Source organism: Moschus berezovskii, chromosome 11 (genome assembly GCF_049115385.1).
Source record: "Moschus berezovskii isolate FMDL1 chromosome 11, NW_MosBer_1.0, whole genome shotgun sequence".
Taxonomy (NCBI): Eukaryota; Metazoa; Chordata; class Mammalia; order Artiodactyla; family Moschidae; genus Moschus; species Moschus berezovskii.
Window position 1 is genome coordinate 61,042,090 of NC_142470.1, and position 12,284 is coordinate 61,054,373.

Genomic DNA, 12,284 nt, shown 5'->3' on the forward strand with positions numbered 1-12,284 from the left:
CACCATGGGAGTGTTCTGGGGGCATCCCCAAGAGTGAGGATGTGCCCTGGTCAATGGGGGTGTCACTTTCCTGATCGAGGTCTCTGTGTCCAAGCTGAGAGATGTTGCATTTGTCCCAGGTGGGCAGCACAAAGCACCATGTCTGGGGTGGGGGAGGGGGGAGAGCCCCTCCCCCCACTCAGTGTACACAGTCAGTTTTCCATTTGGTCAGCCACTGCCCACCTACAGGAGGATGTTCCCTTGTGAGAGCAGAGGCTTGCCTGTGTTTTGAGTGTCATCATCTCAGTGTATTTGAAGGAGTCAGTCCCGGGGCTGCTGTGTTATATGGGGTGTGTCAGGAAATGGGGTGTTTATCACGATCCCCTCACCCCCGCATCCATCTCACCGATGATGCCAGTCCGGCTCCAGGGCCTGCGGCTCCCCTCTGGGCTCCCTTAGCTCTCCCCCATCCACACTGGCCAGTGCACCAGGAGTGAGAAGGCAGTGGTTCCTTCTCCAGTCACCTGCCCGCTATCAGTGGTGTCCAGCAGCTCCCCTCTCCCTCAGACCTTCAGACCACACTGCTAACCCTGCTGGCCCTGCCCTGGGCCCCCATCTCCTCTTTCTCTGAGGGAGCAGTCAGCCAGGACTGCTCTATGTCCCTTCTGTTCTTCAAGTTCATGTGTGCTCAGTTGTGTCTGACTCTTTGAGACCCCAGGGACTGTAGCCCTCCAGGCTCCTCTGTCCATGGGATTTCCCAGGCAAGAATACTGGAGTGGGTAGCCACGTCCTCCTCCAGGGGATCTTCCCAACTCAGGGAGCGAACCCACGTCTCTTTTGCATTGGCAGACTAATTCTTTACCAGCTGAGCCATCAGGGAAGCCCCTGTTTTTTAAGAGAGAAAGCAGGAATAATCAAGGAAGAACAATTCATCTATATTATACTATCTTCACTTCTTGGATTTATGCATCCAAGGACCACAACGACCTAGAATGTAGCAGAGAACTCAGAGTGCAACAAACATGGAGGTTGCAAAGGCAGGAGACTCATATGCTTTAAATATAAAAGACTGTCCCATGACAGAGGATAGCAAAGTTAAGCATTTTAAGAGCTTTGAAGTACTGTCTGAGAATATATCTTTCTGTTCCTGAGTAATGTGGTCCAATGTTAGAACATTTAGAGTTTCTTTACCGTAGCTCTCAAAGGCAAGTTGAGATTTCAGGTTACTGTGCTGAACTCTGCAAAATTTCCCTTGGAGTGTCATCTGAATGTCAAGTTTGCTTGCCACATTTGTGTCTTCCTCAAACCAAAATTCATGATAAACTTCGATATTTTCCATCACTTCACTTACTGAATACAGCATGACAGTCAAGCTACTGCCTGGGAAGAAGACATGACCGTGTCTACTGCCTCATCTTAATTTACAAGCAAAATTTAGAAAACCTACAAAAATAAGTGTTTTGTGGTTTACCTGCTGCTGCTGCTGCTGCTGCTAAGTCACTTCAGTCGTGTCCGACTCTGTGTGACCCCATAGACGGAAGCCCACCAGGCTCCCCCATCCCTGGGATTCTTCAGGCAGGAACACTGGAGTGGGTTGCCATTTCCTTCTCCAATGTGTGAAAGTGAAAGTGAAGTCGCTCCATCGTGTCCGACCCTTAGCGACCCCACAGACTGCAGCCCACCAGGCTCCTCCATCCATGGGGTTTTCTAGGCAAGAGGACTGGAGTGGCTTGCCATTGCCTTCTCCGTGTGGTTTACCTAGGAATAATAAACAAAATATTGCGATTACTTTTAGTGAAGGAAATCAACTTTTGCATAATTAATTTCAACCTAAATAAAATGTGAATTATGTTTTTAAAACATTTTAAAATAAATAAATAAAAGTGTCTAATAAAGAAAGAAAGCACTTAGGATTCTTGCTTTACAAACAATTCTAGCACATTGGGTTATCAATCTTCCTAGCCCAAGGCCATTTAAAGAAGTAATTTCTAGAGACTTCCTTGGTGGCTCAGGGGTTAAAAATCCACTTTGAGATGCAGGTGACCTGGCCAGGGAACTAAGATCCCACGTGCCATGGAGTAACTGAGCCCACACACTGAGACTACTGAGTCATGCATTCTGGAGCCCGAGCACAAAGAAAGATCCCACATGATGCAACTAAGATCCTGCATGTCACAACCAAGACCCAACACAGCCAAATAAATAAATAAATAAAAATTGTAAAAAGAAAAAAAGAATTGCTACAAGTGTGCCTAGTTGCTCAGTCGTGTCTGACTCTGCAACCCCACGCACTGTAGTCTGCCAGGTTCCCCTGTCCATGGAATTCTCCAGGCAAAAACACTGGAGTGGGTTGCTACTTCCTTCTCCAGAGGATCTTCCTGACCTAGGGATCAAACCCACATCTCCTGTGTCTCCTGCCCTGAAGGTGGATTCTTCACCCGCTGAACCATCAGGGGAGCCCTAGAAGTATACCAGGAGTTATAAGAAATGGCAGATGACTAGAATCTCAGAATCAGGGGAAAAAAAAGGACAAAAATGAGTACGCAAGAGCAGAGTAATTGTAATCATTTAGTGCAGAGTTGTAAACAGGCCCTGTGCTGTGCTGTGCTTAGTCCCTCAGTCATGTCTGACTCTTTTCGACTCCATGAACTGTAGACCTCCAGTCTTCTCTGTCCATGGGGAGTTCCCAGGTAAGAATACTGGAGTGGCTTATGCCCTCTTCCAAGGGATTTTCCCAACCCAGGGATCGAACCCAAGTCTCTCGCATTGCAGGTGGATTTTTTACTGTCTGAGCCACCAGGGAATCCCAAACAGGCCCTGCTGCTGCTGCTGCTAAGTCACTTCAGTCGTGTCCGACTCTGTGTGACCCCACTGACGGCAGCCCACCAGGCTCCCCCGTCCCTGGGATTCAAGGTCCATAATTGCTGGTTTTGCGACAAAGCACGATGATTTCCATTTAGAGTTTTGACATGGATCATCCAGAAAGACTTAAAGGATATAGCATATCCTCTTTTAAAAAGGAACACAAGTTTATGATACACTTCATAAAATATTCTCTCCAAAATGGCCAAACCAGATGAAGTTAGACACTGTTAAAGGGATAGAAATTATCTGGGGGGAAGAAAATACTTCAGTGAAATAGTCCCATCATTGGTAATTCCAAATGAACAACAATTAGATGGCGAGGCAAGAGTACGGAGGCTGCAGGAGGTATGTTAGCTCATTTTCACCCACCTCTGCCTAGAGCCCTCACAAAGACCCTGGACTTTTCAACAGCATGGAAGACAAAGGCAGAGGGAATGTTTCAGAGGAGGAGGCTAAAGAGACATGCCAACTAACTGCAGTATCTACTCTCAGATATTCAATCCGGGACGGGGATTTAACCCAAGGACATAATAAGGTCAACGTATAAGACTAGACGATCGACGGCAGCTTAAAGCACTGGCTCAAGGTCAATTTGTAAAGCTGACACCACAAGAAAAATATTCTTGGAAAATATTGAAGTATTCAGGGTGAAGGTCGTGACCTGTGTAATTTACCTTCGGATTGTAGGGAAAAAATTATGCATGTACACACATACGTGTGTGTGTGTGTCTGTCCATCTGTGTGTGTACATACTGGCAGGTACAGATGATAAAACAATAAAACAAATGGAGTAAAATGTTAGCAATAGGTAAATCTTTTTTATTTTCGGTGGTGGGGGAGGCACACAGCTTGTGGAATTTTAGTTCCTGCACCAGGTATTAAACCTGGGGACTCAACAGTGAAAAATGTGGAGTCCTAACCACTGGGGACTTCCCTGCTGGCTTAGCAGTAAAGAATCCTGCAATACAGGAAATGCAGGAGACTCAGATTCAATCCCTGGGTCGGTAAGATCCCCTGGAGAAGGAAATGGCTACCCACTCCAGTAACCTTGCCTGGAAAATTCCACAGACAGAGGAGCCTGGCAGGCTACAGTCCATGGGGTCACAAAAAGTTAGACATGGTTGAAGTGAATAAAAAACACCACCACCACCACTGGACTGCCAGGGAATTCCCAACAATAGGTAAATCTCGGCAAAAAAAAAAAAATAAAGATGTTCTTTGAACTATGTTTTATTTTTACAACTTTTCATAAACTTTTGGAATTATTTCCAAATTTTAAAAATATATATTTTAATTAAAGAGGCCCAAGGCCCCCACATTGCCACCTAGAATGGTCACTTCTGCTCCCACTTTCTTTTGAGCTCCCAGCTGGGCCCCTCCCATCCACCCAGAGGCAGCGTAAAACAGGACCATTCAGCCTGCAATCCTGTTGACTCTTACACCCAGGCTGTGCCTGTTGGAAGGTGTCCAGGCCCAGCACATGATGGCCTTGTTCCCCGTGGCCACCTGACACTCAGAAAGGTGGCCAGATCTGGGGTGCCCAGAGCGTGGAGTAGGCCAGTCACCACTCACACTTCACCTCCACCTTCAACCAGAGGCATTATTCCAGATCACACAGTTGGTCCACCGCAGTGCAGAGTTTGAGGGACGTTTTGTTCCCCTGAGTTTGGAGAAACCCTCTCAAAATCACCAGAAACTTCCCATAGACCGGGCTTCTTCACACAGGGGTGACTGGTATGTGGAGGGATCGAGATGGGAAGTGGAGCAATACATCAGGAAGGCCTTTTTTTCTGTTTTAACAGGAAAGTAGGATTTATTGGTGAGTGTGATAAGGAGGGGACAGTGCCAAGGCTCTCCTGAGCACAAGGCCCCCCATTTGCCCAGGGGCAACGATTAGGGATGTATTTGATCACACAGTCATCTGGGGAGAGCCACTTTTCTGTCACCATGTTTTCAAATTCATCTACATTAAACTTAGTAAGTCCCGGGACTTTTCCGATGGTCCAGCGGCCAAGATTCGGCACTCCCAAGGCAGGAGACCTGGGTTCAATCCCTGGTCAGGGAACTGAGATCCCACTAAACACAACTAACAGTTCACATGCTGCAGCTAAAGATCTCGTATGCCACAACTAAGACCCGCCCAATGCAGGCAAATAAATAAATAGATTTTTTTTTATAAACTCAGTAAACCCCCACTTCTTGGAGACATGGATCTTCTGGTGGCCAGGGAACTTGAATCTGGCCACGAATAGGGTCTCGGCTTCCCTGGTAGCTCAGCGGCAAAGAATCTGCCTGCAAAGCAGAAGCCACAGGAGACATGGGTTTGATCCCTGGCTGGGGAAGATCCCTTGGTGGAGAACAGGGCAAACCACTGCAGTATTCTTGCCTAGAGAATCCCATGGACAGAGTTTCCTGGCAGGCTACAGTCCACGGGGTCACAAAGATTCGGGCACATCTGAGCAACTTAGCACACACCAGGGCCTCAATCACATGCTCCTTGCTCTGCAGCTTGATGCAGATGGACATTATAATTTGGCCAGTGTGGACCCTGGTCACTGGGTCCTGGGGCTTTCCAAAGGCACCGTGCATACCTGTCTGGAGCCTATCAGAGCCTAAGAGCTCCAGCACAGAACAACATCTTGTTGATGCAGGTGATGTGAAGGGGTGGAGCCACACTTGGATGTGAAAGCTATCTTTGCCACAGCTTTTCACCATGCAGGTGTTGGCACACATACAGGCAGACTCTCAGGCTTCAGAGGACAGCTGCCTATCCTCATCAGACACTGTGTGCCCACAGAGTGGGAACTCATCCACTTTTGCCTTCTTCTTCTTCTGCTGCTGCTGCTGCTAAGTCACTTCAGTCGTGTCCGACTCTGTGTGACCCCATAGACGGAAGCCCACCAGGCTCCCCCGTCCCTGGGATTCTCCAGGCAAGAACACTGGAGTGGGTTGCCATTTCCTTCTCCAATGTGTGAAAGTGGAAAGTGAAAAGTGAAAGTGAAGTCGCTCAGTCGTGTCCGACCCTTAGCGACCCCACGGACTGCAGCCTACCAGGCTCCTCCATCCATGGGATTTTCCAGGCAAGAGTACTGGAGTGGCTTGCCATTGCCTTCTCCGTGCCTTCTTCTACCCAGGTCAAAGATAAGGATCTTGGCATCGGGGACATTTCAGCAGAAGTGAGACTCTGGGTTCAACTTGTTTTCACGATACCAGTAACACCAGGCAGGGCAGAAGCTCATGGCAACAGCAGGATTTTCAGTGGGCGTGCCAAAAGGAAAGAGCCATCAGGAAGACTTTTTGTTTGTTTGTTTTTCTTGGCAGCACTATGCAGCACGTGGGATCTTAGTTCACTGAGAAAGGATCGAACCCGCTCCCCCTACATTGGAAGCATGTAATCTTAACCACTGGACCACCAGGGAAATCCCAGGAAGGTTTTTTTTTTAAACAGATGGGCTTCCTGAATGAGATCTTCTGGAAATGTAGGATTTGTATTAGTTTAGAGGAGAAAGAGATTTCATGTAGCCCACAGTGTCCCCAGTGCTGAGGGGCTGGAAGGAAATTGACCCACGAGGACAGTAGAGGCTGGGCACTGCCTACAGGCCATTGGCCATGGGAGCCTTGCCTGGCCCAAGGGGGCTCCTTCCCTCTGATATGGCCACAACAGCCAAAGGACACGTCGCCAGGGTGAACAAGGAGGGACATGACTCCACTTGCAAGAAGGCCTGGGGCTGAGTCATGGCCCACATACAATTCTGCCCCAAACCTGCCCCACCCAGGGCAAAGGCCAGTCCCCAAAATGGGTGGGGGACCATGGAGGGAGAGATTTGGGGTAAGAGGTTAAGAAACTTGTAAGATCCTGTCTCTCTCACCATCAAAATAAAGGAAGTGGCTGGGAGTTTGTGGTGTGGGTGTGAGTGCAGATGTGAAAGTGGGCGTGAGTGTGTGCGTGCGTACTGACTGGCCACTCAGCCATCCTGACCTTCCTACAAGAGCACAGGATGAGGGTAGGGAGGCCAGGGATCAACATTCCCCCTCAGGACATCATACAGCAGTTTGGGGCCCCTCTTTTAGGTAAAACTGGCCCCTGAGGGAGTGAGGTGAGGCCTCATTTACCCCTAACGCAATCTTGCAGACCCAGGGTTCCCACAAGATCTGAGGCTGGCAGGAGGTAGAAGAAGCCAGAGCCTGGGAGATAGTGCCCTCCTGTCCCTAAACTCTGAGCCAGGTTGGAAAAGAGTTTCCAGACAAAGAGCATTTCGGAAGGGAAGGAGTTTAAAAAGAACAAAGAGCAGAGATAACAGGGCACTGTGAGTGCAGCAGGCCGACTTCCTGACAGACCAGGAAGAGTACAGTTTTTGTGGGTTAATTGCCAATTTTTATAGCCTCAAGAGAAGAAAATTCCTGGCAGAAGGTTGACATTACGTGATTGATTAGGATAACCCACTCCAGTATTCTTGACTGAGGGACAGAAGAGCCAGGCGGGCTATAGTCCATGAGGTCGCAAAGAGTCAGACATGAATGAAGCAACTTAGCATGCAGGGTGATCACTGGAGTGGGCAGCTTTGCCTAATTTTCATCATAAAGCTTGTTAGTGATGGTCGGGGCTTTTGGCAAGAGTTACAAAGGGGTTCATTTAGCTTCAGAGGTGACCTTGGTTCTGGGTTCCGCTTCTGTGGCCATGGCACAAGGCCTCGCACCTGTGGCCTTGGGGCAGGACTCAATATAAACCATGTGGCTTGGTGATCCTGATGGGCAGAGGGTGAGGTGCTACAGGAGGGCCCCAAGACAGGTCTGGGGCAGGTTTGTTGTTCAGTTGCTCAGTCACGTCCAACTCTTTATGACCCCATAGACTGCAGCACCCCTGGCTTCCCTGTCCATTACCAACTCCCGGGGCTTGCTCAGACTCATGTCCATCGAGTCGGTGATGCCATCCAACCAACTCATTCTCTGTCATTCCCTCGTCCTTCCTTCAATATTTCCCAGCATCAGGGTCTTTCCCAGTGAGTCAGTCCTTTGCATCAGGGTGCCAAAGTATTGGAGTTTCAGCTTTAGCATCAGTCCTTCCAATGAATATTCAGGGTTGATTTCCTTTAGGATTGACTGCTTTGATCTCCTTGCAGTCCAAGGGACTCTCAAGAGTCTTTCCAACACCACAGCTCAAAAGCATTGATTCCTCAGTGCTCAGCCTTCTTTATGGTCCAGCTCTTACATTCATACATGACTACTGGAAAAACCATAGCTTTGACTAGATGGACCTTTGTTGGCAAAGTAATGTCTCTGCTTTTTAATATGCTGTTTAGGTTTGTCATAGCTTTTCTTCTAAGAAAGCATCTTTTAATTTCATGTCTGCAAAACACCATCTGCAAGAAAATAGTCTGTCACTGTTTCCTTTGTTTCCCCATCTATTCGCCATGAAGTGATGGGACGGGATGCCCTGATCTCAGTTTTCTGAGTGTTGAGTTTTAAGCCAGCTTTTTCACTCTCCTCTTTCACCTTCATGATGAGGCTCTTTAATTCCTCTTCGCTTTAGGTCATAAGGGTGGTGTCATCCTGGGGCATGTTGGAAGGGCATCTGAGACCTGCCAGACATGCCTGAGGCTGGGTCATGGGGCTTGAGAGCCACAGGCAGGGGCAGGCTCTGCCCCTGACAGAGACCCACACCTCTTCTTGCTGTGATCTGGAGAGACAGAAGGGGGCTAGGCAGGATGAGTGCTTGCTTGCACAGAGGGTCGGGGCAAAGGGAAGCTGCAAGAGAGTCAGAGATATGGTGCATTTCAGTATTACGTGCCATATTTTCTTGCACATGAATCGATCTAGTCAGACACCGTGCATTCATTAAGTGTCTACTTCATGCTAAGCTTCTGCTAGAAGCTGGATTTAAAACTATCAAGAGGGCTTCCTTGGTGGTCCAATGCTTAAGAATCCACCTGCCAATGCAGGGAACACAAGTTCAATGCCTGGTCCAGGAAGATCCCAAATGCCACAGAGCAACTAAGCCTGAGCGAGGTAACTACTGCAGCCCTTGTGGCCTAGAGCCTGAGAATCGCAACAAGAGAAGACACTGCAATGAGAAGCCCTCATACCACAACGAGAGATTAGACCTGCTCTCAGCAACCAGAGAAAGCCCGTGCACAGCAATGAAGACTCGGTGCAGCCAGAAATGAAATAAAAATTTCAGAAAAACTATGAAGAGTGTTACCTGCCCTTAAGTAGCTGACAGTCCAAGGAAGAAGACAGACATCACTCATTAATAGAAAACAGTGAAATGAGAAACATACTGGCTCAGTGGTAAAGAATCTGACTGCAATGTCAGAGACTTGGTTTCGATCCCTGGGTCAGGAAGATCCCCTGGAAATGGAAATAGCTACCCACTCCAATATTCTTTCCTGGGAAATTCCATGGACAGAGGAGCCTAGCTGATTGTAGTCCATGGGGTCACAAAAGAATTGGACACAACTTAGTGACTAAACATGTCCAGAGAACCCAGGGGAGGTCAGGGAAGGCTTGCTGGAGGAAGAGTTAGCCACACAAGTGCTGCCTCCAAGGGTACTGATCGGCAGCCTGGTAAGCATGTGGGAGTCACAGACATGCTTGGTTGAGGTGCAGAGTTGGGGTGTCAGCTGGGGCTCACTGTGGCCAGCTTTTCAGGCCACACTAACAGGTGGAGACTTTCTCTGGGAGGTGATGAGAGCGAAGGAGTGTAAGAGAAGAATGAGCTGGTCCCGTGTACCCAGGGGTGGATCGCCGCGGCTCAGGGTGGAGGAGGACACGTGAGAAGGGTCAGCCGGGAGTCAGAAGCCAGTTGGTTCAGTGCTTCTCAGACTTCAACATGCATGTGAGTCACCCAGGAGTCTAGTGAAAATGCAACTTCTGGGGGGAGCAGGGGTTCAGGATGGGGAACACACGTACACCCATGACTGCTTCATGTCAATGGCAAAATCACTACAATATGATAAGGTAATTAGCCTCCAATTAAGCTTCCGTCTGTGGGGTCACACAGAGTCGGACACGACTGAAGTGACTTAGCAGCAGCAGCAAAATAAATAAATTTTTAAAATAAATAAATAAAATGCAACTTCCGACTCAGTAGGTCTGGGGTAGGTCCCAGGAGTCTGCATTGCTCACAAGTGCTCAGATAGTTGCATGATGCCCATCTCACTATATTTCAGTGACAAGAGTGGAGCCTTAGCTGGCAAGTTGGAATGACTAAGGGAGTTTTAAAACCTCTGACATGTGACTTACCTGGTGGTCCAGTGGTTGAGAATCTGCCTACCAATGCAGGGGATACGGGTTCAATCCCTGATCAAAGAACGAAGATCCCACTTGCTGCAGGGCAACTAAGCCTGCGTGCCACAACCAGAGAAGCCCATGTGCTGCAACAAGACCCAGAGCAGCCAAAAGAAAAATAAATAAAATGAAGTCTCTGGTGAATGGGAAGCAGTCAGGCAAGGGCGGGTGGGCACATTGAAGCCAAGGATGGCCAAAGCCAGTGCTGAGTAACAGCCTAGTGGGGGGACCCCTCCCTCTCTGAGAGTCTCATGGAACTGGTCGAGGGTAAGATTCAGCCATGGGGCATTTTTGCTACCTGGGTGACTCTGTGTGTGTTAGTTGCTCAGTCATGTCTGACTCTTTGCAACCCCAAAGAGTAGCCCACCAGGACTGTAGCCCTCCAGATTCCTCTGTGCATGGGATCATCCAGGCAAGAATAATGGAGTAGGTGGCCATTTCCTTCTCCAGGAGATCTTCCCGACCCAGGAATTGAACTCAGGTCTCCTGCATTGTAGGCAGGTTCTTTACCTTTTGAGCCACCAAGGTGACTCTAACATATAACAAAATTTCAGGACCTCGGCTTTTAAAAGTCATTCAACACATCCAGCCAACAATAGACGTAATGAGTGCAAGAGGAAGTTGAGATCACCCTACCCCAGGCCTTGGGAGTCTCATGCCTCTGGAAATATCCAGTGTCTGTATAGAACTGACTGTGTCCCAAATTCATTTTCCCATTTGCTTCTCACCTCAGCCCTGTGATGTAGATATTATTACCATTATTATTATCCTCTTTTTCTAAAGAGACAAACGAAGGCTGGGCTGGGTGAAGGACTTGCTCTAGAACCTCACTCACTCCTTGGAGGCTTCACCTGTCCTTTCTCTGCCCCTTCTTGTAAAAGGTCAGCCACCACCACAGACAACATGAGCACCGTCTTTTTTTTTTTTTTTATATTTATTTATTCTGCTGCACCAGGTCTTAATTGCAGCACACGGAATCTTTGATCTCCACTGCAGCACTCAGGATCTTTAGTTGTGACATTAAAACTCTCAGTTGCAGCATGTGGGATCTAGTCTCCGGACCAGGGATCGAACCCTGGCCCCCTACATTGGGAGTGCGGATGGAGTCTTAGTTACTGGACCACCAGAGAAGCCCACCAGCAGTGGGTTGGTAGGAAGATTTGGAGGCGGGGGTGGGGGGAGATTCACTTCCTTTCCTTGTGCGTTCTCTTCAGCCTGCCCTTGGGAATCAGTCACCACTTCATCGCAGTTTGTGGGGGCAAAGGAGGAAAACAGTCACCTCCCTTCTGGGGCTATTGGTCCCTCTTACACTTGATCCATTAGCCAGATGCACTTCAGGGGTAAGAACAGAAATGCCCAGCAACTGTCAGGAGTTCAGCCCAAGGTAGAAATGAGCAGAGGGTAGGAGCGAAGGGTCACATCCCAATGTTTTATTATTTTATCATCTGGTAAATCCTTCTGAAGCCTGTCCAGGCCCCACATCTCATATAGAATCAGGCAGGACTTGAGTGGATGGGAGGTCGGCTTGTCTCATGGGCCACATTCCTAGAATGACCACCCCTCCCACACGCAGTGTTTTGTGTCATCAACCAGTCCCCCAGGGAAATGAGACTTGCTTTAGAAAACCACTTGGTTTTGCAGATATAGTCATGAAAATGTCCATTTCCTTGGAACCATCCTGTTCTGAGAATCCATCCTAAAAGTATACAGAAAACAGAAAAAGCTAAATGCAAGAAGAGGATTCACGGATGGGGGACAGATAAATTAAGAGTTTGAGATTAACATATGCACACTCTGTGTGTGTGTGGGTGTGTGTGTGTGAGTTGCTCAGTCATGTCCAACTCTTTGAGACCCCATGGACTGTAGCCCACCAGGCTTCTCTGTCTGGAATTTTCCAGGTAAGGAAAATTTCCAGGCAACCCACAGGAGTGGGTTACCATGCCTTTCTCCAGGGGATCTCCCCAACCCAGGGGTCAAACCGGGGTCTCCCACATTGCAGGCAGATTCTTTACCACCTAAATCACCAGAGAAACTCCATACACACATTACTATGTATAAAACAGAAAATAGATAAGCAATAAGGACCTACTGTATAACCCAGGGAACTATACTCAATATTTTGCAATAACCTATCAGGGAAAAGAAACTGAAAA

At 48.3% G+C, this 12,284-nt stretch overlaps 1 protein-coding gene and 1 pseudogene across 1 annotated transcript in view; both read right to left on the minus strand.

Moving 5' to 3' along the window:
* The window catches only part of NT5DC4 (5'-nucleotidase domain containing 4), an 82,363-nt gene extending 77,918 nt beyond the window's left edge, over positions 1 to 4,445 (minus strand). Inside the window, 1 exon segment of the mRNA XM_088841787.1 lies at positions 4,417 to 4,445. Within this exon segment, the coding sequence (XP_088697913.1) occupies positions 4,417 to 4,445 (29 nt within the window).
* An 881-nt stretch (positions 4,446 to 5,326) lies between these two features.
* LOC129540044 (large ribosomal subunit protein uL16-like) lies at positions 5,327 to 6,083 on the minus strand (annotated as a pseudogene).
* Positions 6,084 to 12,284: the final 6,201 nt, after the last annotated feature.